General features: G+C 41.4%; 1 protein-coding gene across 7 annotated transcripts in view; it reads right to left on the bottom strand.

The window, feature by feature from the left end:
• kif16ba (kinesin family member 16Ba) overlaps positions 1-26128 on the bottom strand; it is a 47441-nt gene that overhangs the window by 14615 nt on the left and 6698 nt on the right. For 2 of the 7 annotated variants that reach the window (XM_041784709.1, XM_041784705.1), the window contains exons 4-24: positions 21372-21488; positions 15967-16064; positions 15410-15519; positions 14642-14784; positions 14250-14418; positions 14051-14182; positions 13798-13973; positions 12454-12519; positions 11237-11296; positions 10821-10940; positions 9986-10037; positions 9689-9826; positions 9514-9596; positions 7186-7274; positions 5799-5831; positions 5424-5477; positions 3928-5271; positions 3693-3848; positions 3504-3612; positions 1171-1218; positions 825-872 (exon numbers count right to left, since the gene is read on the bottom strand). In XM_041784709.1, the coding sequence (XP_041640643.1) occupies positions 825-872; positions 1171-1218; positions 3504-3612; positions 3693-3848; positions 3928-5271; positions 5424-5477; positions 5799-5831; positions 7186-7274; positions 9514-9596; positions 9689-9826; positions 9986-10037; positions 10821-10940; positions 11237-11296; positions 12454-12519; positions 13798-13973; positions 14051-14182; positions 14250-14418; positions 14642-14784; positions 15410-15519; positions 15967-16064; positions 21372-21488 (3345 nt within the window). The remainder of the gene's footprint in view (positions 1-824; positions 873-1170; positions 1219-3503; positions 3613-3692; positions 3849-3927; positions 5272-5423; positions 5478-5798; positions 5832-7185; positions 7275-9513; positions 9597-9688; positions 9827-9985; positions 10038-10820; positions 10941-11236; positions 11297-12453; positions 12520-13797; positions 13974-14050; positions 14183-14249; positions 14419-14641; positions 14785-15409; positions 15520-15966; positions 16065-21371; positions 21489-26128) is intronic. The other 5 variants (XM_041784710.1, XM_041784707.1, XM_041784711.1 and 2 more) reach the window with 3 other exon arrangements.

The raw sequence follows: 26128 nt of genomic DNA on the forward strand, positions 1-26128 counted from the left end.
GGATGGACTTTTCCGGGTTAAAACAAAAACAATCTTCGCTCAGGTCATGATCCCAGTGGTTGCTATGTTAGCTTTCTGCTTCTCTCTCCTCACTGGCGGGGTTGTAAACCAGCTGAGTGCATACCGCCACCTGCTGTTTCAGACTCAGTACATACACAAGTGGGCCCGGGCATGGATCGATGTTGCTAGTGTGAAAGCAAGCCAGCGGGGAGAAGGGGGGTCATGCTGAAGCACGGTTCAAAACAACTGGGCCTAATGTGAAAGCGCCCTGAGTGGAGCCACATCTGTGAGGAACAAAAAAATATACCAGATCTTCTCTGCCATTACCAAACAGCTTATTCTGCGGTTGACAAAGACTCTTCCAAACAACGCTGACTAAGAGTCAACGGTAGAATCAGCTGTTTGGACCAACCCACATCCTCAGCTCTGCTGCTCATCCCACAGATGCATGATGCTTACAGATGTGGCTCCATTTAAAAGGGAATAAAAAGACTTCACTATGGTAGAAGATTTATTGACAAAAAGCCACAGAGAAATAGTCTACCAAACTGCTTTCTGTTGTTCATCATCAGTGTTTGAAGCAATAGCAATAATCAGTGCCCATTTATACACAGACAAGACTATCTATTGTTTTATAAGAAATTTTGCAACCTTAAAATAATTTAAATAAATACTTAGATAAAATAATCATATTTACCATAAAAAGCCAAGTCCATTATTGACTAACCACACAAATTCAGGCCATAATTTGGGCCTCTAGTTGACCGGAGTATATCGTTACATCCCTCATCCATCCCTAAAAAACAATGAAATCACAGTCTTACCTCGTATTTCAGCCTCCTTGGATTTATGTTCTGCAGCTTTTCATCATCCTGAAATGACAGCAAGTCAAACATCAACTTTACATCTTACAATCATTACATTTTAAATAACTTTAAATCAAAAACCAGTATGTTAGATTGGGAGAAAACATGGTTGATTCAAAATGAAAGAGGAACAAAAGAAACAATATTAGGGTAAATAAAAAGAGAATTACAAAAACCCAATTTAAAAGAACTTTAAACCAAGCTGATTGAGAGGATCCACAGCCGATATTTGGGAGAATCATGCAGATTAGAGCAGGGAAAGTCTGATTGGGTCATACAGAGCAGATGTGGATCCTGGTCTTACCTCATCTGTTAATCTAACAGAGCTAGAGTCGCTAACTTCCTCCTCGTCCTGCAGGGTTAAAGAGCTAAATATCAGTTCTACACAGAGAAAGGATCTTCACTCTTTATCCAAGTCTGATGCAGCCACTTTACAAACCAAAAACATGCAGCAGAGGGCGGCTCCAGTGGTTGTAAAGAGAAATCTGACTGTACAGAAATCTATAATAAAAGCTGATTATTCCCTCAGTGATAGAGCTAAGTGAAATGACCAGAAATTTAGATCAGTGTATTTAGTTATTTTTAGCTCTTTACAGTAACAGTATCATATCACGGTATTACAAAATTAGATGATTATAGACATTTAAATGTTTATCAAGATGCTACAACACCTCTCTTACCTCTGAACCAACCTTTGACAGCAGACGTAACATGAGATCACAGAAGAATGGTTTGATGCGTCTCTCTGTGTTCACTTCTTTCTAATAACCTCTGTGTTTTAAGTTTCATTTCTCTCCTGCTGAGGCGTGTCATACCATTACTGACAACACTACAATTCTGGACGGATGGATGGATGCATGGATGGATGCATGGATGCATGGATGGATGGACAGATAGATGGATGGATGGATGGATGGATGGATGGATGGATATATTGGATTGATGGATGGGTAAACGGATGGATGGATGGATGGAAACATGCATGGATGAATGCATGGATGAACAGATGGATGCATGGATGGATGGATGGATGGATGGATGGATGGATTTATGGATGGATGCATGGATGGATGGATGGATGGATGGATGGATGGATGGATGGATGGATGGATGGATATATTGGATTGATGGATGGGTAAACGGATGGATGGATGGATGGATGGATGGATATATTGGATTGATGGATGGATAAACGGATGGATGGATGGATGGAAACATGCATGGATGAATGCATGGATGAACAGATGGATGCATGGATGGATGGATGGATGGATGGATGGATGGATTTATGGATGGATGCATGGATGGATGGATGGATGGATGGATGGATGGATGGATGGATGGATGGATATATTGATGGATGGATGCATGGATGGATTGATGGATGGATGGATGGATGGATGGAAACATGCATGGATGGATGGATGGATATATGATCAGATGGATAAACGGAGGGATGCATGGAAGGATGGATGGATGGATATATGATTGGATGGATGAACAGATGGATGCATGGATGGATGTATGATTGGATGGATAAACGGATGGATGCATGGATATATAGGATAGATATTTTTTCACACCAAGAGCAATTGAAGGTATCCAGTAGCAGCTTTCATGGCAGCTCTTACATTAAAATGGAGGTTAATTAGCTGATCTCACTGATATTGCTTTGATCATTTTAATGTTTTTATTGTTTTTAGTGTTTCCCTTCCTCTTCTTTATGCTTTTACCTTTCATGTTCTTTTATCACTTAACTTTCCTTAATGAAACGAAGCCTGTGAGTTAGTTCTGCCAGTAATCTTGAGCACAATCATTCACGCCTGACATGCATCTTAATCTAATCACAAGACTCACATCCTCGATACTAGTGGGCTATTTAAGCTGCAAGATTTCCTTCTCTGTGTCTGCTGCATCGCTGCACCTGGAACAACGCTGTGCTCTTGCCTTCAACCCACCTCCACCCCAGCATCCACCTGTTGGCTCCGACCTGGGGATAAAGCTGTTACATAATCACTCCTCAAATTCTGTATGTAAAATCTGTGAGGAGTGATTAAGTCGGAGCCGGACGCCAAACATATTATGTTGCATAATAAATGCTTAAACAAACTTCACTGTGAGATTATTGGTTGAACTGTTTTTAGTTCTTTTAGTTTGTCATTCAATTACTCTTTGAATTTGGGCCTCTTGCTCTCAAGATTTGTTGTTGGATTCCTGTGCTGTCATGTGACGTCTTAGTTTTCGTTTTGTCATGTGACGTCTTAGTTCTAATGATGTCTCATTGTCAGGGCGATAGTGTTGTTTGGGTTTTATATGTAGGTTGGATTTAATTTAGTTTCTTCAACTTTGAGGGTTCTCTTGATGCTGCTCTGCTGTCTTTATCTCTTATTTGGGTTCTCCTGTTTTTTTAAGCATGAAGTTATTATTATTAAAGTTATTATCAACCATCTTTGGGTGGGTACCAGCATTGTGGATTAGCCTGATGACAGACATGGAGTCTGGACAATCTGTTTGAGGTTAACCTACATATGGTCTTAGCCAGTTCTTCTCCATAAACCCAGCTTCTCTGGATGCTGAGATGTCCAGAACAGTAATGATTTAGTAATAATCTCATGAATATTTTTGATCAGGTCTTACCCGGAGGGATTCACAGGACAGAGACAGATCCATGGTGCTGCTGCTGCCGTTCAGAAGATTCATCTTGCGTAACCTCCGCTGGACCTCCTCTTCAATGTACGCATTTATCCTGGTAAATTTAAAGATCATGTAATGAAATACACAAACCGTGGAGGGTAATCTGAGTAGAAGCAGGTTTCAGAGCCGTACCGGTCGTCTGAGAGTGGCAGCAGTGTGTTCAGACTCTGGATGTGGCTGACCGGGGAGCTGTTGTGACTCGTCTTCTCGTCGTTGCTGATGGAGTGGCTTCTATTGTCTTCTCCTTCACTGATCCTCTTTCTCAGCTTCTGGATCTCCCGCTCAACCCTAAAGAGGTGAGAACAGCCCTGTTAGCGCTCTACTGAAGTCTGCACCTTCTCTGATGATTCTATTCTACGTCTCTGACCTCTGCTGGTCCAGGTCTGCCCCCGGCCTCTGGTTCCTGCTGGTTGAGCTCTTGTGTCTCTGCTCATCGTTGTCGGGCTCCAGGGAGACGCTGCGTCTCAGAGCCGAGTGCCTCCTCTCGAGTCGAGCCACCGCCTGCTCCATGGCCTCCCTCTGCTGCTTCTCCTTGGACTCCAGGATCTCCTTCTCCTTCCTCCTGACCTTCTCCTCCTGCCTTGCCACGTTGGCGGTGAACTCGTAGGTCTCCTGGAGCTGCTGGAGCTGCTGAGCACCCTGCCAGTGGAGGTTCAGTTTCTCCTCCTTCTCCTCCAGCTCCTTCTCCACTTGATATAGAGTGTTGTCCAACCCCAGCGGGCTGTCACAGTTCCCGTTCCTGCCTCCTCCACTGCGCTCCAGAACCTCAACCGCTCTCTGCTTCTCCTCCGCCAGGGCGGGGAGGACGCCATCTGCCACGCTCGCCAGCTGGCGCTCCTTAAACTGCAGCCTGTGCTCCGCCTGTTTGACCAGCTGCTCTTCCTGGCAGACGGCAGAAGCGTCCTGCGCTCCTTTCTCCTGCGCCTCCTTTAGCTGCTGCTGTCGTTCTTTGAGGCTGTGAGCAAGGAGCAGCAGGGTGTTACGCTCAGCAGCCACCTCCTTCTCCAGGCGCTCCCTCTGCTGCCGGAGCCCCTCCTCCAGCTGGTTCAGCTCCTCCACCTGTGCCTCCTTGAAGCCCGTGTACCGAGCCTGGGCGGATCTCGCCTCCTCCCCGGCGTCCTCCACGCCGGGCCGCTCCCCTGCCTCTTTGGCTCGGAGGAGCGCCTCTCTGATCTCAGCCAGAGCTCGTCGTTCCTCCTCCAGACGGCGCGCATCCTCCCTGGTCAGCAGGGTGGAGGCGGCCTCGTGTTTCTCCCTCAGCTGCTCCTCCAGCCTCCCCACCAGACTCAGCTGCTCCCGCTCCTGCTCCTCCAAGCGCCGCCGCTCTGTCTCTAAGCGGACCTTCTGCTCCTCCCGCTCCCTCTTCAGCTTCTCCAGCTCTCTGTAGATCTCCGTCTGCTCTGCAGCCTCCTGCTGACGCCGCTGCTCCTCCTCTTCCTCTGACTCCACCTCCTGCAGGGGGTTCCTCCTCTGGAAGTCCGTCCCCTGGATCTCCAAGCGTCTCTCCTCCTCAAATCGCTCCTTCTCGGCCAGGAAGTCACGCAGACGGCTCTCGATGTCCTGGCTGCGGCGGCGGAGGTTCTCCTCTTGACGAAGGATCTGCTGTCTTACCTCCTCAGACTCCTTCCGCTGACTCTCCACCTCCTGCTGCAGCCGCTCCAGCTCCGCCTTCTCGCTCTGATGCTTTGCCTCCATCTCCTTGATCAGCCTCCTAAAGAGACCAGAACTCTGCCTGTTAGCACCAGAAAGCTAGAAGGATGACTGAGAGGTCAGTTTGACCGCTAGATGACAAACTGTTCGTGTTTCCTGGACTTTAAAAATGTGTGTGTACAGTTTTAGAGACAGGATCATTGACTCTCTTACCGCTTCAGCTCCAGTTTCTCCAGCTCCTCTCGCTGCTGTCTCTCAAACTCCAACCTTTAGACACAAATTCCTCCATCAGCTTCTTCAAACCAAACCAGCAAACACAGAACATACTGAGAAACATCTGACTGCACACTAGTAACACTGCAATAAGTGAAAGCAGCAAACAACACAAAAACATGAAAAGGTTTAAATGAAGTGGGAAAAAAACAACAATGCATTTGAGTCTGTAAAAATGGAGACAGAAGCGGTGAGATGACGTGCAAATAAAACAAGACGATAAATGAAGGTTCAGGTTGACGAACGGGACCAATCAAAACACGTCGTCATGTCACAGACGGGACAGTTAGACAGGAAGTGGACGACTGGGTCTACCTGAGGAAGACGGGGCCCTTCTCAGTGAAGAGACTGTCAACAGGACATGGGTCACACAGTTAATTTATGCTCTTTATTTCAGAAACATAGATGCACAGATGATGGGGAAATATGTGCTGTGTATTAAAGAGAGTCAAAATTCACATCACTGAGATTTTACCCGTTTATCAAACCCAACTACACAACTATGGACGCTCCATCAGGGAGCTGCAGGGAGATGCTGACATGGCTGACCCAAAACTAATGCAACTACTGTGATTCTTCTCCACAACCCTAAAAAAACCACACAATTACAAACAGCATGATGATTTAAATTTGTGTTCCTCGTCTCTTCATGCAAACAAAATGTAATCCTCATGATCGGTGTGCTGCTAAATCGTTAAAGAACTGCGAGCCAACATGACTTTGGAGCAGGGGTGTCAAACTCAGTCACAGCAAGGGCCGGATTCTGGAGTCAGGCCTAACCTGAGGGCCCAACAGGGTCAATATTGAACCAGAAACTGTCATCATAATATCATTAGTACTGAAGTATGGGGGAAAACTAAGCACTGATGATATGATGACTTTGAGATTGAAAAAGTCTAAATGATGAGTTTAAAGGCTCAAAATCTGAGATAAAATTCAAACTTATAAGATCAAAAGGTCAGAACATGAAATTAAAAGTCAAAGAAGTTTTTAAAGGCAACTACATGAGATAAATTCAAAATCATGAGTTTAAAAGGTCCAAATATGAGATAGAATACAAAATAATACTTCAAAATACAAGATTAAAAAAAGTCAAAATCATAAGTTTTAAAGGTCAAATAATGAAATAAAACTGGAAATCATGAGTTTTAAAGGTCAAAATATAAAATAAAATTGGAAATGGTGAGTTTTAAAGGTAAACATTTGAGAATACATCTAAAATCATGAGTTTAAAGGTGAAAATATAACCTAAAATTTAAAATTGTGAATCTAAAAGTTCTAAATATTACATAAAAAAGGAATATTTATGGTACTATATGTAGTATATATTATCTATAGAAATCATTCTTTCTACTCTTTAGTTTTTGACATTTTAATGATGTAAGGATATTTTAAATCTTTCAGGACAAGTTTACATTTTTATACTGAAGAAATCTGCAGACCTCATACTTGTGGACCAGCTATAATAAATATTAATGATCATGTGGGCTGGGTATAACTGTACCACGGGCCAGATTTGGTCCCAGGGCCTTGAGTTTGACACCCCTGCTTTAGAGCTACATTAATCTGGTTTCTTTATTCTCTTAAATACAGGAGACAATCTAAAGAGTCCTGGCAGGGTTTGGATGCAGAGGGTGGATGTACTGCAGGGTCTGAGCTGATCATCACATGCAGCTGATGTCTGAGGTCTTTAAAAACTCACCCCGGGTTGTAGAGCATCACAGTGGAAAGGTTTTCACACGACTTGGAGAGGTCCGTCATGGAGAGGCTGAACGTAGAGAGAAGACCGCTCTAAGGGGGAAAAAAAAAAAGGTCTCACTGTAGGGACAAAGCTCCTGAAAACATCCTAAAATTGTCCTGCTACTGCCTGTAGCTGAATTTAACTTTTCCCTGGAAGCCTAAAATTCATCAAGACCAGGAGAATCAATATGAAGCAGAAGGAAGGCAGGGATTATGACTTTTACCTAGTTTTCTTTTCTACTCTCTTTGACATTGTGAATTTGTCCAATAACAGGCAGCATTGATACGAATGCAGAAACCGACATTATACGGTCAGAATCTGCAGCCATCTTGTTGTTTATACTGACAGGGTTCCTACAAACTTACAACAATCAAATTTAAGCCTCATTAAGACCTGAGCTGATAAAATGTACAGATTAGTACGCTGGACAGAGCTGAACTATCCAGTTTGATGTACAGCCAATGAAATGTACCATATCATGTCTTAGCATTCCACATCGTATTGCACCATATCGTATCGTATCTTACCGCATCACATCACATCTTTCCGAATAACACAACATTACATCGCACCGTATCCTACCACATTGTATCGTACCATATCACACCAGATCATATCATACTCCATCGTATTGTATCGTACTGTACCTGACTGTATCACACCGTACCGTACGGTATCATAACGTACTGCATCGTGACATACCATACCACACAGCACCGTTTCTTACCGCATCATACCACATTGTATCATACCACATTGCAGTACATTGTATTGTACTGTTATGCATAGTATCGTAGGGAACTGTACTGCATAATATCGTACCCTACCGTATTGTACGGTATGGTATCATACCACACCATAGCGTATTGTTTCGCACCACATTGTAACATATCATACCGTATTGTACCGTATCTTACGGCATCGGACCATACCATATCGTATTGTACCACATTACACCATATCATACCGCATCCCATGCATCATACCACATCGTATCGTACCGCATGGCCCCAAATCCTATCGTATCGTACTGCATCGTAGGGTACCTCACCGTATCATACCACATTGCACTGCGTTGCATCGTACCACAAAGTATTGCATCGTATTGTACTGCAATGTATTGTACTGCAAGGCAACGTACCATATTGCGCCATCTCTTACTGTACTGTATCATATCGTACTGTATCATACCAGATCGTGTCACACGTTATTACATTGCAACATATCGTACTGTGCTGTCTCATTCTGTACCGCATTGTAGCGTATATGTCCGTGCCGTTTTGTATCCTAGCCAGTGTTTGGTAGCCTTACTTCTGAAACTAACTTGTTAGATTACTGCGTTACATACTGAGAAAAGTAACTTGTTACGTAACTGTGTTACCTACTTCTAACGCGATAGAGTACTTTTGCGTCACTAACTATTAAAACCCTTTAGCCACTTGTTCCACTCGGCAGTTGTAAAAACGATAACGACTGCACAGCTGCAATTGAATGTGCAGACTCTAATACCAATGTACAGCCTAATTTACAGCCCATAATCTGTATCTCTGCAGCCTGAGAACACCACTAACAGACAGGAAAACCTTTACAACTCTTTAACATCCCCACATTTTGAAAACAAGCTGAGCAGAGGCAGACAGAATCACTCCAAGGTTGTGTGTAACAACAGTGCAAAATTGGAACGGCTGCACAGCTGATTCAACGAAAGCAAACGGAGCTTTTAAACTTATGTTTCACCAGGATGCCGTTCTTGTCCCTTTTATCCAAAAATCCATCATAATGGGGATAATTCCACAGTCATGCTGTGTAATGGCACAGAATGTTTACCCTCCGCTGGCACGGCGCTACATGCCAACGTGACTACAGGAAGAGAGAAGGACAAACAGAGCCCATGCTTCAAGGAGCTTCCTTTTTTCTTTCTCTCTTTTTGAAGTCACGGAAGAGAGGGGACATTTGGGGTTTTTCTTTCAGTAACGGATTACTTTTATGAAAATGTAACTAATAACAGGATTACTTGAATTGTAAAACTAACGCGTTACGTTACTCATTACTCCAAAAAAGTAATCTGAGTACTCTAATGGATTACTTTGTGACGCGTTTCCCCCAACACTGATCCTACCGTGTTGTACCATGTTTTGTTACTGCCTTGTTTTGTATCAGACCAGATCGTACCGGATTGTAACGGATCTAGCTGTATTGATTGTATCGTATTGTAAAGAACCATTTCATACCATACTGTTTCTTATCGTACCACATTGTAGTGTGTTGTGCAGTATCTTATATCCTCACCTTCCTTTTCTCCCTAAGTTTTGCGGCTTCCTTTGGATGATTGAAGCGGAACATGTTTGTCCGGCCAAGCAGAATAACAGCACCTGGATGACGACACAACAGAAACTTAAACCTGTTCAGAATTCCCATCTGACACACTCCATCTTCAGAGCTCAAAGGTGATCCTCACTCTCACCTTGGTTGAGCTGCGACGGCTCCGTCACCTGGACTCCGTTAACTGAACACTGAGCTCCGCCCAGCGGGACCAGCGTCACTGTGCCATTCTGGTTTTCAAACATACAGTGTTCACTCTCCAGGTCCAGACCGTGCAGGACTACGGGACGGTAAAATAACAGAGGAGACAAAATCAGGTTCTGCATGATTCCAACATTTTTAGATCGATCGTTTGACAAAGAAGTCTGCCCGTTTGTTTAGTTTTATAACCCTAATACCAAAAACCACTGCTAAAGAGAAAAGTGCTCATCAGACTCACTGATATCCTGCTCCGTGGACGCGTCCTCTCTGCCCACGTACGTCCGTCCCTCCTGAAGAAGGAGAACGAAGATGAAAAATCACACAAATACACGCCTCAGTACATGGGTGTTGTGTGGGAAATATCTGACTGTCCTTGTAACCCTGGGCAGGAAAAGAGGTCTCGATAATGGATAAATGGATATACAGAGAATTTAGAAAGTATCCTCTACAGGTAGTCAGGTTGGAGGGGGACCGTTGGTGGACAGACATTTTCAGGTCTCTACAGAGATAGGGTTTAATTTCTCTGGCTGGGCCCCTCTAGGACATTCACAGAGTCGTCCCTCCTGGCGTTTCCTGGCTGTGGTCTTTGGGTCATTGCCAGGTTGGAAGGTGAACCTTCGGCCCAGTCTGAGGTCTTGAGTGCTGTGGCAGACAAAAGGCTTAGAACTGAAGCCAAACAGTTCAATCTTGGTTTCTTCAGACCAGAGAATCTGGTTTCTCACAATCTCAGAGTCCTTCAGGGGCTTTTTTACAAACTCCAAGAGGGCTTTCATGAGTTTCTTTTCACTGAGGAGAGTCTTCTGTCTAACTACTAGATGGATGGATGGAGGCAACACTTACTTTAGGCCTTTAAATCCAAAGGGCTCCTATTTGATACATAAAATTTAAAGACCTTTACATTTTCAGTGAGATTTTTTTAACTGAAAGAATACACCATAATACCTGCAGTGCACAGATAACCCTGAAGGGGGCAGAAGGCTCCTAAAAATGGCTCAGGAAAAATATCTGATTGTTACAAATAGTTCAAGATATTGGACCTGTGAGGATATTCAGCTCAGTCTGTGTTTTCTTACCTTTAAATGGTACAGGATGATCCCCGTGCTGAGGAGGTCGTCGTCGATGCCGATGAGGTGAGGCAGCTCCGAGTCCAACACCACGCCGATCCCCTCTTTCCTCAGAGCAAGCGTCTCCTCCTGCAGGTACAGATATGACGAAGCGGCATGACTTTAAGAACAATTTCATAAAAATCTCAGAGGAGACAAGGGTTGGAATAATGAAGAATAAAAGTCTTTAAAAGAACACATTATCTTTTCTAAAGACTAAAATCTAACAATGCACACTACAATCCTGTCCTTCAGACTCCATTGACATCTAAAAACCTGACGTACAGAGGATTAGAGCATCCGTTGGCTTCTCTTCTGCACCGATTTCTTGAACACTGCACTAACTAAGATGCATTCAAATAAGACTTAAAGAAACCTGTTCTTACCTTGAGAATATTCTGTGTCTCGTTCCATTTGTTTGTCCACTCTTTAGTCAGCTCCAGAACCTGCAAACACAAGGAAAAATCACGGAAAAATCCCAGAGACTTCATAAAACAGACAGAGAATATGCAGAAGTGTCCTTTAATCTGATAAGCCCTAGCCCTAGGTTACTACTCAAAATTTACAGTCCATCTTTAAATGAGTATAACTGTAACTACAAGGTCTATTTGAATGATCAGATACAAGAGGACACTTGTGAAATTTGTTCAGAAGTGTAAATATGTGTAAATATGTTACTGGATCAGAGTGATTCAAGTTGGCACTCACATTATAACTAAAAAAAAAATCATTTTCGCTTATTTTTTTGCAATTTTAGCATATATATCCAATAGAAATAATGAAGTTGAAGTCCAAAAATCTCCAGTAGGCCGAAGAACCACATTTTGATATTAACTCTTTCAACTTTCATACCACCAGAGGGTTATCAGGACAAAAAAAGAGAGATTTTAGTAAAACAATATCCAGGCAAAATCCCCTCTTGTGCCATTTGGGCACAGTTTGGCCCATTTTGGCACTATCTCTGCCATTTGAAACTCAGGTATTGCAAACTTCTTTTTGGAATTCTTTGTTTTTTCTCAAATCACACAGACCTCCATATATTTCCCTTTCAAAGAAAGTCTTACAAAGGAACTAAAGTTTGACACCAAGAGGAACAGATTTATCATCAATGGCACAAAAAACAACACAAAAAAGTGCAGAAAACTAAAAGAAACTGTTGAAACTAATGGAAACTGCACAAACATGAGTAGAAGTGTCTGGCTACGTAGCACTACGGCCACTTTTACATGTGGTCATTGATTTGATTCCTTTATGAGTTGTTTGTGGTGTAGGTTAAAATGGTTTATTTGGGCTTGTAGCTGAGCTTCTTCTGTTTAATTTGATGTGTAACATGACTATTTTTGTGCATAAATACAGCGCACAGATCAAGTTTGTTCAGATCAAGCTAGCAGGACCAAATTTGGTCCCACTAGGGCTTAAGAGGTACAGAGTGTAAAACCAGGAATATTAGCACTGGTTCTTAGACTGCAGTGCTAACTCCTGGTTGGTAACCGTGGCCAGGAGGGAATCACTAAACTGTTAATTTGTCTCTTTGGTGGTGCTGTAGAAACCTGGCAGAGCCCTTGTGTGGTCATTGTTAGAAAAGGCTGGACATCAGACTCACTCTGGCTTCATTCTGGTGCAGTTTCTCCTCCATACTCAGAGCCGTGGGCGAATCCAGGAGAGCAATCTGAAGTACGAGCACAAACACAAAGGTCAGAAATTCCTCACATTAGAGGGCAGTTTTCCTGCACAAGGTACTGGTGCATAAGAGGAGAAAAGAAGAAAATATTTAAAATGAGGTCTCTAATGGTCAGAAACATGCAGACAGAGTAGAAAAATATTAAATCAACTTTGTCAGAGTCTTAAAAGGTCAATACTTTCCTGAACCAAATGTCTAACCTCCAATTTCCACATACGACGACCGCGCCGCAATCTAACCGGCGAAACGTACTGCGGAGCAAATCGCTCCCTCTCTAGTCTATCAGAGCATTTCCACAGCCGGCGCTCCAGACTGGCAGCGGCGCATGCCTGGAGCGCCAGTCCACTCTGCTTCATTCGAGATACCCTGCTGGTCTATTTTCAGCGCCGGCTGCTCTCAAACAGTGTCAATTCCCGTCAACCAGAAAGCTCCAAAACAGAAAGTCACAAGCGAAGATTATCCGGTTCTTTCAAAGTAAAACACAATGCACAGACTCACAGTCAGAATCATTACGGTATCAACATTACGTCTCATCCTTCAGCGAGAGCAAAGGGTCACCGAGAGGTCAGTGGGTCACAGAGATACAAGGACGCCATTGGCGCCACTGGAGAGGAAAAGTGAACTTCTGAGGACATTTAGCCAAAGAATTTTACATAAAACAACAGATTCTTCAAACAAACCTTAACTTTTTAACTTCCTAATGTACTCACCCAACAGAGGAAGCAATAATATCATGGACTTCTACTGGAAAGGATGATATAATAACCCCAAAAGGTAAAATAGTCTGCTGTTGACATACTATTCCTGCGTGAACTAGCAGGTCTCCCGTGATCTCTGCCTGCTGATCAGGGTTGCAAGCCGCAGTGCAGTGTTCTAGACTTGCTTCCAGTGGGCGAGGTCGCTCACCTTTGGTCAGAGCAAACCTGTGGCGCTTTGGTGCGTGGCACAGTCATCCTATGTGGAAATTTCAGGTGAAACTGTCCCTGATGTTTTAGCAGCTAATGGTTTTAAAAAGCACCAAACTGTCATTAAAGAAATACAAATCTTTGATTATAATCCCGCCCCAGTTCTGCCTAAACTGCATCAATCCGGTTCCAGCTCCACCTGGTGAGTGTGATCACAAGTGCCCGAGTAAAGTTGAAGAAGTGGTAAACAGCCTCATGCAATATCTACATATTGTACTGTTAACCATGAGGTCGCTTTTCATAACTTATAAAAGCAGCAGAGTGAGACCTCCCTCTCACTCCCCCGTCTGTGTTTGTGTACCTGGTTTCCTTGGACCAGTAGAGCTTTCAGGCGAGCGATCTCGGCCCTCAGCTCTCTGATCAGCCGGACGTTGCTGTCCTCGTTGATGGTCGGTTTGTTGATGATGTTCTTGGCTCGGTTGGCGTATCTCAGTGTGCTGAGCGTCTCGCCGTAGTTCACGTCAGCGGGGGAGACGGCTGCAATGACAAACAGAATCAAATCAGATCAGTTTCTTCATCCTTTTTTTAGGTTTTTAGTCAAACTTTTGTCTCACTGGCGATCATGATGGTCTTGGAGTTTCCGCCCAGGCTGTCTTTGAGCAGCCACGTCAGCACCGAGTCTCTGTAAGGGACGAACACAGACTTCTTCTTCAGGTTGGTGTTCCCGCCGTCCTGCGTCATGTCGGCTGCAAAGAGATCAGCAGTCAGCGAACACATAAACCACATAAACACAAATCATGTCACATCTCTTACCCAGTGAGGAGATGACATTTCCCAGAGTGACCAGAGACTTGTTGATGTTTCCTCCTTCCTTCAGGCGGACGCCCGTCGCTCCGGTGGCGTCCGCTCGCTCGCTGCCGGCGAGATCTACCAGGTGGATTTTACTGACTGTCTCACTGGGCATCTCCGCGTCAAACTTGGCCTGAAAGAGGGAGAGAGGCTTTGTTAAGATCTGGCTGAAAATTACAAAGACGCTTCGACTCATTAGCACGGGTTTAGCGCTTCTGCTGGCTCAGCTAGGACAGAGGACGGCGAGATTCATGTCTGATATTTGTAGATATTCACGAGTAGATTTCACTAGTTGTAGCTCCGTGTGCAGCCACGTACCTCACGCGTTACACACTCCTGTGTAACTAGGGTCTAACCTGTGTGAAGTTGATGGTGAAGATGGCGTGGGAGCGGCTGCTGACGTCATTCATGCCCGTGCTGGCGGTGGTACGGTTGATGTTTCCCGCCTCCATCAGCTCCTCCACGTCGCTGTAGTTCTGTACCAGGTGTTTGGACAGGTCTGAGAAAAGCAGGGAGGGCGGGGCAAGTTAGAAAAGAATCTGCAAATAACCGAACATCTGCGTGGGTGTCAAACTCAGTCACAGCAGGGGCCGGATTCTGGATTCAGGTCTAACCTGAGGGTCTAACAGGGTCAATAGTTGTCCAGAAACTGTCATCATCATACCATCAGTAATGAATTATGGAAAAAACTAAGCACTGATGTTTTAGAGATTGAAAAAGTCTAAATGATAAGTTCAAAGGCTCAAAATCTGAGATAAAATGTCAAACTTAAAAGATCAAAAGGTCAGAACATGAAATTAAAAGTCAAAAAAGTTTTTAAAGGCAATTACATGAGATAAATTCAAAATCATGAGTTTTAAAGGTCCAAATATGAGATAGAATACAAAAAAAATACATCTAAACTTCAAAATATGAGATTAAAAAAGGTCAAAATCATGAGTTTTAAAGGTTCAAATATTTAAAAAATGACTTAAAATTAAAAAAATGTGACTCTGAAAAATCAAAACAATACATAAAAAGTAATATTTATAGTAATATATGTAGTATATAATGCTTTACTGTCATGCAAATTCGATTTAAAGAAAAACGCTGTATTTTGTTCCTGTTTGGTGCGATTGTCTCACCCTCCACATACGGCCCATCCTTGGGGTGCTCCCTGACTCTCAGGTTGTAGGTCTGAGTGGACTTCCTCCTCAGCAGGTCCCTCACCCTCTCGTTGTAGATCTCCAAGTAACTAAAAACAAAAACAGCCTCAACTTAGAGCTCTGAATGTCCTCTTTAGGTTCATAAATGATGGCATTCTCCTGTTTTCTCTCTGACTATATTAGCTCCTGTTAACCCTAAAGCTGCTGCTCCAAACAGCCAAGACTGAAGAGAAGGAATGAAGATGAAGGATGCAGTTAAAGCTGAAAAACTGTCTTTATCTTCATGTTTTAGCTCTTTGTTCTTCATGCTTGTAGAGCGATGGTAACCCATATTCACCCTGAGGATCGATACATAATGGCTGAGTGAGAAAACGGTCACATTCTCTTCATTTGGAGCTTTACCAAATGCTTTTAATATCTAATCTGGGCTCCTGGTCCAGTGACTGAGGCTATTAAGATGTCTAACAGCCTGGCTGCTTTTAAATATTCCAAAGTTTAATCGAGCAGACGGGTTAGCAGGTTACAGTCCGACTCACCTAACTTCTGTGCGGAATGAAGCTTCGTCCCATCGAGTCGCCTCGTTGACCCGGCTGAATAATCCTTCACAGATCCTCGGGATCAAACCTGCATCCCCCTGAACACAAAAAATAAAGGCAAACACCAGTGAGATTTATCTTAATGTTTTAAGCATGTGGCGTCACAAAAATAGAAGCTCTGATAGCTTTGAATTCCCTTTGTGATGTCAGACATGTCTGTTAATTTCTAAAAATAGTTCTCAGAGTTGATTTTAACTCCTAAAGTATAATCCTAACTCCAGTCTGACTGAAATGGTCTATAAAGAGTGAATTATCTAAGCTCCGCCCACTGCAATCGCAAAATATAGAGGAAAGTGTGTGCAGAGTTTCCCATCATGCCCTTGGGCAGAGTGTTTAGATGTGTTTTAATGTGTTTATTTGTGGATGTTTTCTGGTGTTCAGAGGCGGGCTTCACCGTTAGGCACACATGCTGACTCAGGGCTGTCTTCTGGCCATTAGGAATTTAAGGGGTTAACACATTCAAGTAAATTTGCTGATGTTATTGTGGCATTAAAGCAACTGTAAATGATAAAGTCAATAAAATTCACTGATATCTTAGGAAGAAAAAGGACATAAAAACTTCCAAAAAGTCATTTGGTGTGACTTAATTTAACCCTTTACCTACTGAGCCGGCACCAGCGCTGTGTTTTATATGTCCAGAGTATTATTACTGTAACTCTGTCAAAGTTTGTCCAATCAGAGAAATTCCAATGGTGTTTGAAAGCTTAGAATTGTGGGCATGCGTACGTATATGGTTCATTACAGTACTGGCAACCGTATGACGTGGGCATTCATAGCAACACACCAGAAGTATTGCAAGACCGCTACATGGATTCTCAACACTGTAACTCCTCGAAAGTTTGCCCGATCTAAAAAAAGCTGACAGAGAGCTGAGAATCTGTGCTTTCCAGTGATATATGATGTGTGGTATATATATTACGGTAATGTTGAACAGCAATACGAAAACAGCAGCTTTGGCAGAAGACGAGAGAGAAAGGAGAGTGAAGGAAGAGAGTAAAAGGAGAGCGAGAGAGAGTGGTGTTTTGTTTTTCTAAAAATAGCGTTAGATAGTGGCATTTGTGCGTGTCTGTCATGTGCAATAACAATATGTTACTGAGAATGTTGAGAATGCATTTTTCCACCTTTATTTGCACTAATTGTCGCCTATGTATATAGTTATCTTTTGCACTGTGTTTTGCACACCCAGAGTCCTAGACTCAAAAAATGACTGGTGATTGTTCTAAACATGTATAGGTTCACATTTCAGATGTCAAATCAAAACTTCATGAGCAATAACAAAATTTCTTCTCATAAAAGCCATGAAAAACAAATCTGTTTTTGTGTTTTTCTTCTTTTAGACTGCTGACAATTCCATATAATGTGCAATAATCATTAACCAGAGGTTGAAAAGTCAAGTTCAAGTACTCCTGGGAAAAGGCACCAAAGCTCTCAGACTTAGGGCTTTTCCTGACTATTCTATAGCCAGAATAACAAAATATGTCCAAATCTCCATTTTTAGACTCAGTAAGTAAAGGGTTAAATATTTCAAAATTAGTATTATTCAAATATATAAACAAACATTAACCCTTATGCACTGTTAAGGGAAATCTGTGTATTTTAGAGTGTATTATATGAAATAACTTTGGGTGTGATTGTGAGCTTGCCACAAAAATTAGGTCAGGGAGTGTGTTTTTGCATGAATTTGATATTTTTGAGTTTCATCCATATCCACTGTATTTTGACTGTGTAGTCACTACAAAGTTTGTACCATAGACTTCCATTAAAAACACCTTTTTTTGACCTGGGTGGGTGGGGTGATGTGAAAATGGGGCAATTTTGTGATTGATTTAATTTTTACAAAACTTCAAGTACTTTGCTACAGAGAAATGGGAAATTACAGGGAAAATATTTTTTCACTTTGTTTTACATGGGAGGTCAAAAAATGTGTTTATAATGGAAGTCTATGGTACAAACTTTGTAGGGAACAAACCAGAAGTAACTGTTTTGGACAAACTGACATTATGCAAAAAAAAAAATAATGCACCAAAATCAATCTTCTCACGTATTATCATGATAGTTAAGCTGGTGATACTGATAACACACAAAGTCAAAAAAATGTTTTGAATATTGACTGACATGTTTGTTTGCTTTTTTTTTTTTTTTTCCAAAAATCAGTTAGTGGTATATGATAAAAATGGCCTCTGAAGGGTTAATTTTTAATGCGATTCATTAAATTATGATATAAATCAATCAAGAACCCCTTCATGAAGAAACTGGGAAAAAAGTTTGGAAAAATATCAATCTTTCATAAAGTTATTCCATTTTAAAGGTCAAACTATAAACTTTGCAGTTAACCACCTGAAAGCAACTTTTTTAACAGGGCATAATGGTTAACTTGGTGACTTTTTGAGAATTTTTGGTTGTTAAATCATCATTTACCTTTAAGTAATTAGTCTTTATTTTTATAAATACACAAAAAATTGTGTTTTCTGATGTCATTTGGTTACCATATCTCATTCTAGAGTTTCTAAATGGATATTTTAAACTCCGCTTGGACATTTCTATACAATAAACATCACTAAACAGCAGTGTTGGGCAAGTTACTGAAAAATAGTAACTAGTTACAGCTACTAGTTACTGCTTGCAAAAAGTAACAGTTAGTAACTGAGTAACTGCTTTATAAAAGTAACTAGTTACTTTGAAAAGTAACTCAGGCATTACTTTTTTCACTTGAATCCTCATTATTGTACACATCACATTAATTTGTGTAGTTATGACAGTGTGAGAGGAAATAACTCAAATTTTATATAACATTGTAGCCATTATCATGATGTTGGAAAGTGGTGAAACAATAGAACTCAGTAGAAATGTTTCTCAATTTTTGACAGTGTTAAAGCATTTTTAACACTGTTTAAGAAGTCTCAAATAGATCTAGGCTACTCTACTGACAGAGAAAAGATTAAATCCCGGCTGCTCTCTGAATATCTTTTTACATGGCGGTCCTATCCCTCGTCTTATCTTTTTCTCTTATTTTTCTGAAGACAGTGGACTACACAGCTTATATCAGAAGCGTGTCTTTAACAGCATACTTTGCTATCAGTCTGTTTAGTGCTTCCTTAGTGACACACTCTGCAGCTGGTGGTGAATTAAATCCAGTTTGGGTTGTTTAGATGGGGCGGTTCCTCCCAGCTTGCTCTGCCCAGCTAACGTGAACTGTACCTGGGTTAGCGGTGTCTTTAGCATCCGGCTCTCTGGAAATTAGTTTAGCTGAAGCGTGTTGTTTAACTCAGTACTTCGTAAAGTTAAAATTGCTGTTCGTGGAGGTGGAAAGGTTTTACTTCCCTGTTCTTTTTCGTCCTTTATCCCAAGGAGGGAAAAGTAATTCTGGTGTTTCCAAGACAGAGAGCTCACGCTCGAGTGCTCAGCAATGATGTGTGTGTGCGCTTCAGTGCCTGTGTTTGTTTCTTTCTGCAGAGGCTGTTCTCTCTCCCACGATGCTGATGTGCTTGCCGCTCTGTCACATCGTCTGCCGAACCGGATGTTTGCTAACCTTCATCAAAGAGTTGTCAGCTGTAAAAGTAACGAGTAATGTGTGATCTAAATTCCCAGTAACGGTAACGGCATTATTCATTTTGAAAAGAAACGCGTTACACTACTAGTTACCATAAGAAGTAACGGATTTACTGTAACGCGTTACTTAGCAACGCGTTACACCAACACTGCTAAACAGTCATTAAGTGGGTTAAGAACTTTTTGCTTTCACACAAAAGTAAAGTGGGTTTTTCTCTGATTAGTGCAAATGTTTGTTTGTCTTGGGCCCCAAAATTGTATAACATGCTACTGCTGGTGTAAAGTGATCTACTGTTCACCAGGCTATGAAATAATCATGGAACATTACGAGACAGAGATGTTTTAAAATTAAATGCAAAGCCAGAACTACACTCCAGACATGGCTGCTGCACTGTATCACTCCGCCCAGTGGTTTACTCAAGAAATAGTTCCAAGTATTTGCTTCATGTGTTGTAATGTTACATAATTATACGTTATTATTTCATAGCGTGGTGAATGTGCAGGTCACGACTTGTCCACGAGAGCGTTTTGGAGTTGTTGGATTGTGTATTTGATGAGGGAAAACAAAAAATACCGTCTGCTTACATAGTGTTAGCTGTGCAGCTGGTATATTGGTCCCCCCCCACTAAGACCACAGGAATTATGGCAATGGGCAAATTAGCCAAAATGTTGAAGTATCCCTTTAAAAGGTTGAGAACCCCTGGTTCAGAGAGATAACACAACAGTGCCATCTAGTGTTGAAACTGGAAAGTACCGTACAATCCAGCACAGCTGGGTCATATCTCACTACCATAACTGTCCTTGATCCCTCTTCTTGGGTCTACTGGTTCCAAACTGGTGCTATAAAAAAAACATAAATATGTACAGATTTTCTATAAAATCCAAAAATGTTGTGCTGAGTCATCATTCAAGGACTTCTACTGCGTTCAGAAGTCTGATGTGAGAGCAGGTTAGACGTCATATCTGAGATGAATGGGTTCCATTTGCTGAGAGTAATAAGTCACATCATGTGGCCCACCTGCTGTCTGATGCTTTTCAAAGCTCCACAAAAAAGTGCACGTGCTAAAATTTTGTAAATAAATTCCAAAGGCACAGCTTTAAAGCTCCCCTTATAGTGTTGTTGGCCTATCAGCACATACGCACCGGCGTGCAGAGATGCTGAGCCATGATGCAGTTATTTGGGGAAAAGTATCCTGTTCCATGCAAATCTGCCTTATTGTATTCAGCATTTAATGGTGAGGACGGAAACAGAAGGGCATAAATAGAGTAAAGATTATTCTAGTGATCACTGATATCATGGAGTTTGTAATGTTTGAAACATGGCAACAGAAAGTGTTAAAGTATGGACGTTTCTGACAATTCTATGCAGGAATTTCACGTTATTATTGGCCTCAGCAGATCTGAACACTTCCACCAATATTTTAAGCGGGTATTATGACTATAAAATCTGCCCATCAGCTGTAAGTATTGGCAGTACAGTGTTAGAGTGGACTAATAGACCTACAGCAGCTCAAGTTTTTGTCCTTTTTAGTCATTTAGACCCATGAATGTGTAAAACTAGGCCAAAGGTTTGAAAGTACCAGCATTCTCCTGCAGTGATTAATCATAAAAGCAGATTATCTGATTATAATCGATGGTTTCAGTCGTACTGATTGCTCTAATCTTTAGAAAACAACATTAGGTCAGTGGAGCCTTCACTGAGCAGACTATTGATTATTCAGCCTCCTTAAATCTCATCATTGTGCCTGAAAGTCTTTTAGAGTGTGATGTTAAATATGCCCTGGGTTTTGCCTCACAGGATTTCCCATCATGGTGTAGGACTTCCCCGAGCCGGTTTGTCCGTAGGCAAAGACGCAGGCGTTGTAGCCCTCGAATGCCGCCTTCAGCACGTCTGAGCCCAAATCTTTGAAAACCTGAGAGGGAGAATGAAAATGTTATTTCAGCAGAGATCTCTTTAAAGCTCCTGCGTACACGTCACCGAGTTCTGGGAAACATTACACTGCAGATGTTGCTGCTCACATGACTCAGTATTGACATTTCAGCAGTAATGTGATCGTTCAGAGTAAACACAGCTATGACCCAGATACCTCACATACTGCTCTTAGACTCGTGTGCTCTTATCACCTGGGATCAAATAAGATGTGGAGCTTCAGGTGAGGATTCAAATGAATCTGATCTGCACAGACCATCCACCCAGACATGGAGTAGGAACAGTTAAAGCATAGAACTCTGTTACCTGGTTGGTTGTTTTCACATCATTTAAAAGTTTCATCTAATGCACAGGTGTCAAACACAAGGCCCGGGGGCCAAATCCGGCCCATTGAACAATTATATCCAGCCCACAAGATCATATTATTTTTGTATTCTAACTGGCCCACCAGTATAAAAATGTAAACTTCAGCTTGATTATTTAAAATATCCTTGTTAAGTCATAAAAATCTGGGAGAGTAAAGAATAAGAAAAATTAGATTAAAAAGTCAAGAATGGGGGCACAGGCAGCTGAGTGGTTAAGGTGCGCCCCATGTACGCGGACGGCCCGGGTCCGAATCCAGCCTGAGGCCCTTTACCGCATGTCTCTCCCCGCTCTCATCCCTTTTTCCGACTCTATCCACTGTCCTCCTCTATCAAATAAAGGCAAAAAATGCCCAAAAAAAAAAAAAAAAAAGTCAAGAATGTGGAAGGGAAAAAAAATATTTCATTTTATTTCATATTTTCAATTTTGCATCTCAAGATTACGACTCAAACTTATGATTTTGATTTTGCATTTAATACTTTGACCTTTTCAACTCATAATTCGGACTTTATATGTCACATTTTTATCTTTCAGATTCACAATTTTAAACTTTAAGTCATATTTTGACCTTTTCAACTCCTTACTTTGGCTTTTTAACCCCATAATTTGACTTTTAAACACAGGATTTCAAATTTTTTTCTCTCATTTATTTTAACATTTAAAATTCATAAGCTTTACTTTATATATCATGTTTTGACCTTTTACACTCCCAATTTTGAATTTAAATCATATTTTCAACTTTTTAAGTCATCATTTTGAATTCTAGCTCATATTTTTACATTTTCAACTTCCAATTTTGGCTTTTTAATCACATATTTTGAACTATCAGACTCACAATCTAAAATTTTAAGACATAACTGTCTTTTAAACTCATGATTTCAAATTTGAGCCCATATTTTGACCTTTCAAACTTGTGATTTCAACTTTCTCCTCATATATTTGCTCTTTATAAACAATATTTTTCTACTTTAAATATCGTGTTCTGATCTTTTGAACTAATAAATTTGAATTTTTATCTCAGATTTGAGTCTTTAAACTTATTATTTTCACTTTCTTGAATTTCCAAATGATTTATCATCAGGGCTGTTTTTTTCATATTTTTTCACTGGTGAAAATGAGGTTGACAGTTTAAGGTTGTGTTGACCCTGTTAAGCCCTCAGGTTAGACCTAAATCCAGAATCCAGTCCCTGCTGTGATTGAGTTGGACACCCCTGCTCTAATGTGTTTTTCTTTTAGTCGTTATGTTTGAGGTCTTCTATGGAGTCATTATTGCTGCAAAACATTTTAACATTTTTCATAGTCATATTGGAAGGTGACCCTTCAGGCCAGTCTGAGGTCCTGAGGAACAGGTTTTTTACTGAGGATATCTCTGCACTTTGCTCTAAGGATGCACAATATTGGATTTTTGCTGATATTTACTGATTCATTCTAGTCAATATCTATACTGATATTTAAATACGCTTTTCAGACAAGAAATTTCAGTCCTTTTGGACACATTTAAAGGTTTGAGGATGACCAAGGAAACAAAGTTTCATCCTTAAACACTTGGATGTTTAAAGAATGAAGATAAATAAAGAAAAGACCTCAACTGACACAGGTCTGTTGGTTCAGACTAAAACGCCACTAAAATGTTAGTATATAAGGACGCCATTTACAGTTGATACATGCTGATATTCATGGCCAAAATATCGGATGTAAATATTGTCAGAAATGTTGATATCTGCTGATATCAGTACCAGGCTGATAACATCTTGCATCCCTACTTTACTCCATTCAGCTTTCCCTGTCCAGTCTCAGACCAGAGAATCTGGTTTCTCTCAGTCAGAGTCCTTCAGGGTCTTTTTTGCAAACTCATAGCGAGCTTTTATGTTTTGCTTTCATGTGTTTCTCACTGAGGAGAAGCTTCCATTTCTCTACTCGGCCATAAAGCCCAGATCATTGAAGGGCTGCAGTGGTGGTTGCTCTTTTGGAACCATGTGTTATCTCCACACAGGATCTCTGGAGCTCAGTTTGGCCGAGCGACCAGCTCTAGAAGAGTCCTGATTGGTCCAAACTTCTTCATGTCAGAATTCTGGAGGCCACTGTTCTCTTGGGAACCTTCAGGGCAGCAGAAATGTTTCTGTAGCCTTTCCCAGATCTGTGCCTGTCAACAATCCTGTCCTTTTGACCTTTGACCCATGGTTTCTGCTCTGATATCATTGTCAGCTGTGAGGCGTTCTATAGAGAGGGGAGGGGCTTTAGAATCAAGTCCAATCAGGTTAATTTAGCACAGCTGGACTCCAGTCAAGATGTAGAAACATCTCAGCAACGATAGAGGAAATCTGAGGCAGTTTTGAGCTCACAGTCCAGATTTAATGGAAAGTTAAAGAATAATTTGAGCCCAAAATGCACTCTATACTCAACAATAATGACACCATACCTTTGTTACTAAAGTATGCTGTAAAATAATGAGTTTGTCCCGCCTACAGAAACATGCCTGCGCATATGCCTCTACTCCTGCTGGGCACTTAAATTCTGCTTTTTATAACCACGCTGCTGCCTACATGAAGAGGAGGGAAGTTGGCATTTTCAGCCTTACGTGGAGCTCTGATTGTGAGCGAGAGAATCGGTGCCAGTTTGAACCAGAGCAGTAATGCAAAGTGAATAAAAAGGATCATGTGAGGTGGAGATTAATCCTGAAATAGGGCTCAAAACCTTCAGATGGGCACAGAACATTATTTTAAAACTATAGATCATTGTTATGAAGCCAAAACTCTGGTTGGAGTTAAGCAGGGTTTCAGTTATTAATGAATAAAAGAATCATGTTTGCCAGGAGGGAAACTGACCCCAAAATCACAAAGGAAAAACCCTGCCTTGTTTCTTTTAATCACTTTGCTATTTTGAAGCTTTATTTATTTATGTTAATCCTGAATTCAAAGTTTTGACTAGAGCTTGGCTCTTTCAAAATCTTCACCTACTTTCAGCATTTTTGTCTTTAAAATGTTGATTAAACTGCACATTTGGTCATGTATGATGTGTGGTTTCTTTTCCATCATTTAAAAGCTATTTATCACCATAAATCAGCATATCTATTAATATTATTATTACTGTTTGTTGTTTATACTGATGCTTAAAGGGATATTTCCGTATTTTTTAAGTTAGGTGGTATGAGTTATCTAGCAGTAGTAGTGGCATAAGCCTCCAGGGATTTCAGTGGGTGTTGGGGAAGCTAGGCTATACAGCACGAATAATCACCTAAAAATCAAAGGATCAGTCAGAGAAAATGTATTAAACCAAAGGTCTGGAACATCATGATGTCTAACTTGAGTCAGTGTGATATTTCAGGGACTTGTTGTGCTGATAAACTGAAAATTAGTTTTCCTTTAATGCTGTTAATTTTATTTAAAATACACGTTTTTATTTAAACCTTTGGCCGAGCAGCATCTCGGCCAAAGGTTTGCATGCAATTGGTCTTTGCATTTCCTGAGTTGCAAAACCAGTACCGTATATCCTGGAGTAGCTGCGCCTGTTAAAATAGAAGCACCCCGTCAAATTTAAAGTTCCCTGTTAATCTAATGATTGTAGGTACGGGTCCAAGTCCATATCAGATGGCGTCTGGGGCCCGGACCCAGACCACGGTCCGCCAGTTAGTGACCCCTGCTATGTAATTTAACAGATGGGTACTGTTTCTCTGCAGAATTTAGGGAGTTTTTGGTAAAAATGGACCACGAAACAACGTTGGTTCAAACGTACGCACTGTCAAAACTTTTTGGAGCATTTTATACCCATAAAGCCTCTGTGATTTTATCACTATTTTGCAGTGCAAGAGCACAGAACTGGTAGCCAAAGCCTGCACTGCAAAATAGTGACAATATCACAGAGGCTTTCTGGGTATAAAATGGTTCAAAAAGTTTTGACAGTGCGTACATTTGAACCGACACTGTTTTGTGACCCGTTTTTACCAAAAACTTCCTAAATTTCACTGAGAAACTGTACCGATGTGTTACACTGTATAGCCTAGCTTCCTAAAATCAGAGAGTCCTTCTTAAAGGAGCAGTGCTCACCGAAATCACTGGATACTAATGCTTCTTCTACCGCTAGGTGCCTCATACCACCCAACTTAAAAAAATGCTGAACTATCCCTGAGTTAAAGGAGAAAGTTGCGCTTCACATCAATGTAGACCCTCAGTGGGGTACCATGCCCAAGCTCAAAAATCATTCAAGAGTTTAAAACAGGAAGCATATCACTAAATCCAAGTTATGAGGACAAAACAACACCAT

The sequence above is a fragment of the Cheilinus undulatus genome, linkage group 4 (genome assembly GCF_018320785.1).
Source record: "Cheilinus undulatus linkage group 4, ASM1832078v1, whole genome shotgun sequence".
Lineage (NCBI taxonomy): Eukaryota > Metazoa > Chordata > Actinopteri > Labriformes > Labridae > Cheilinus > Cheilinus undulatus.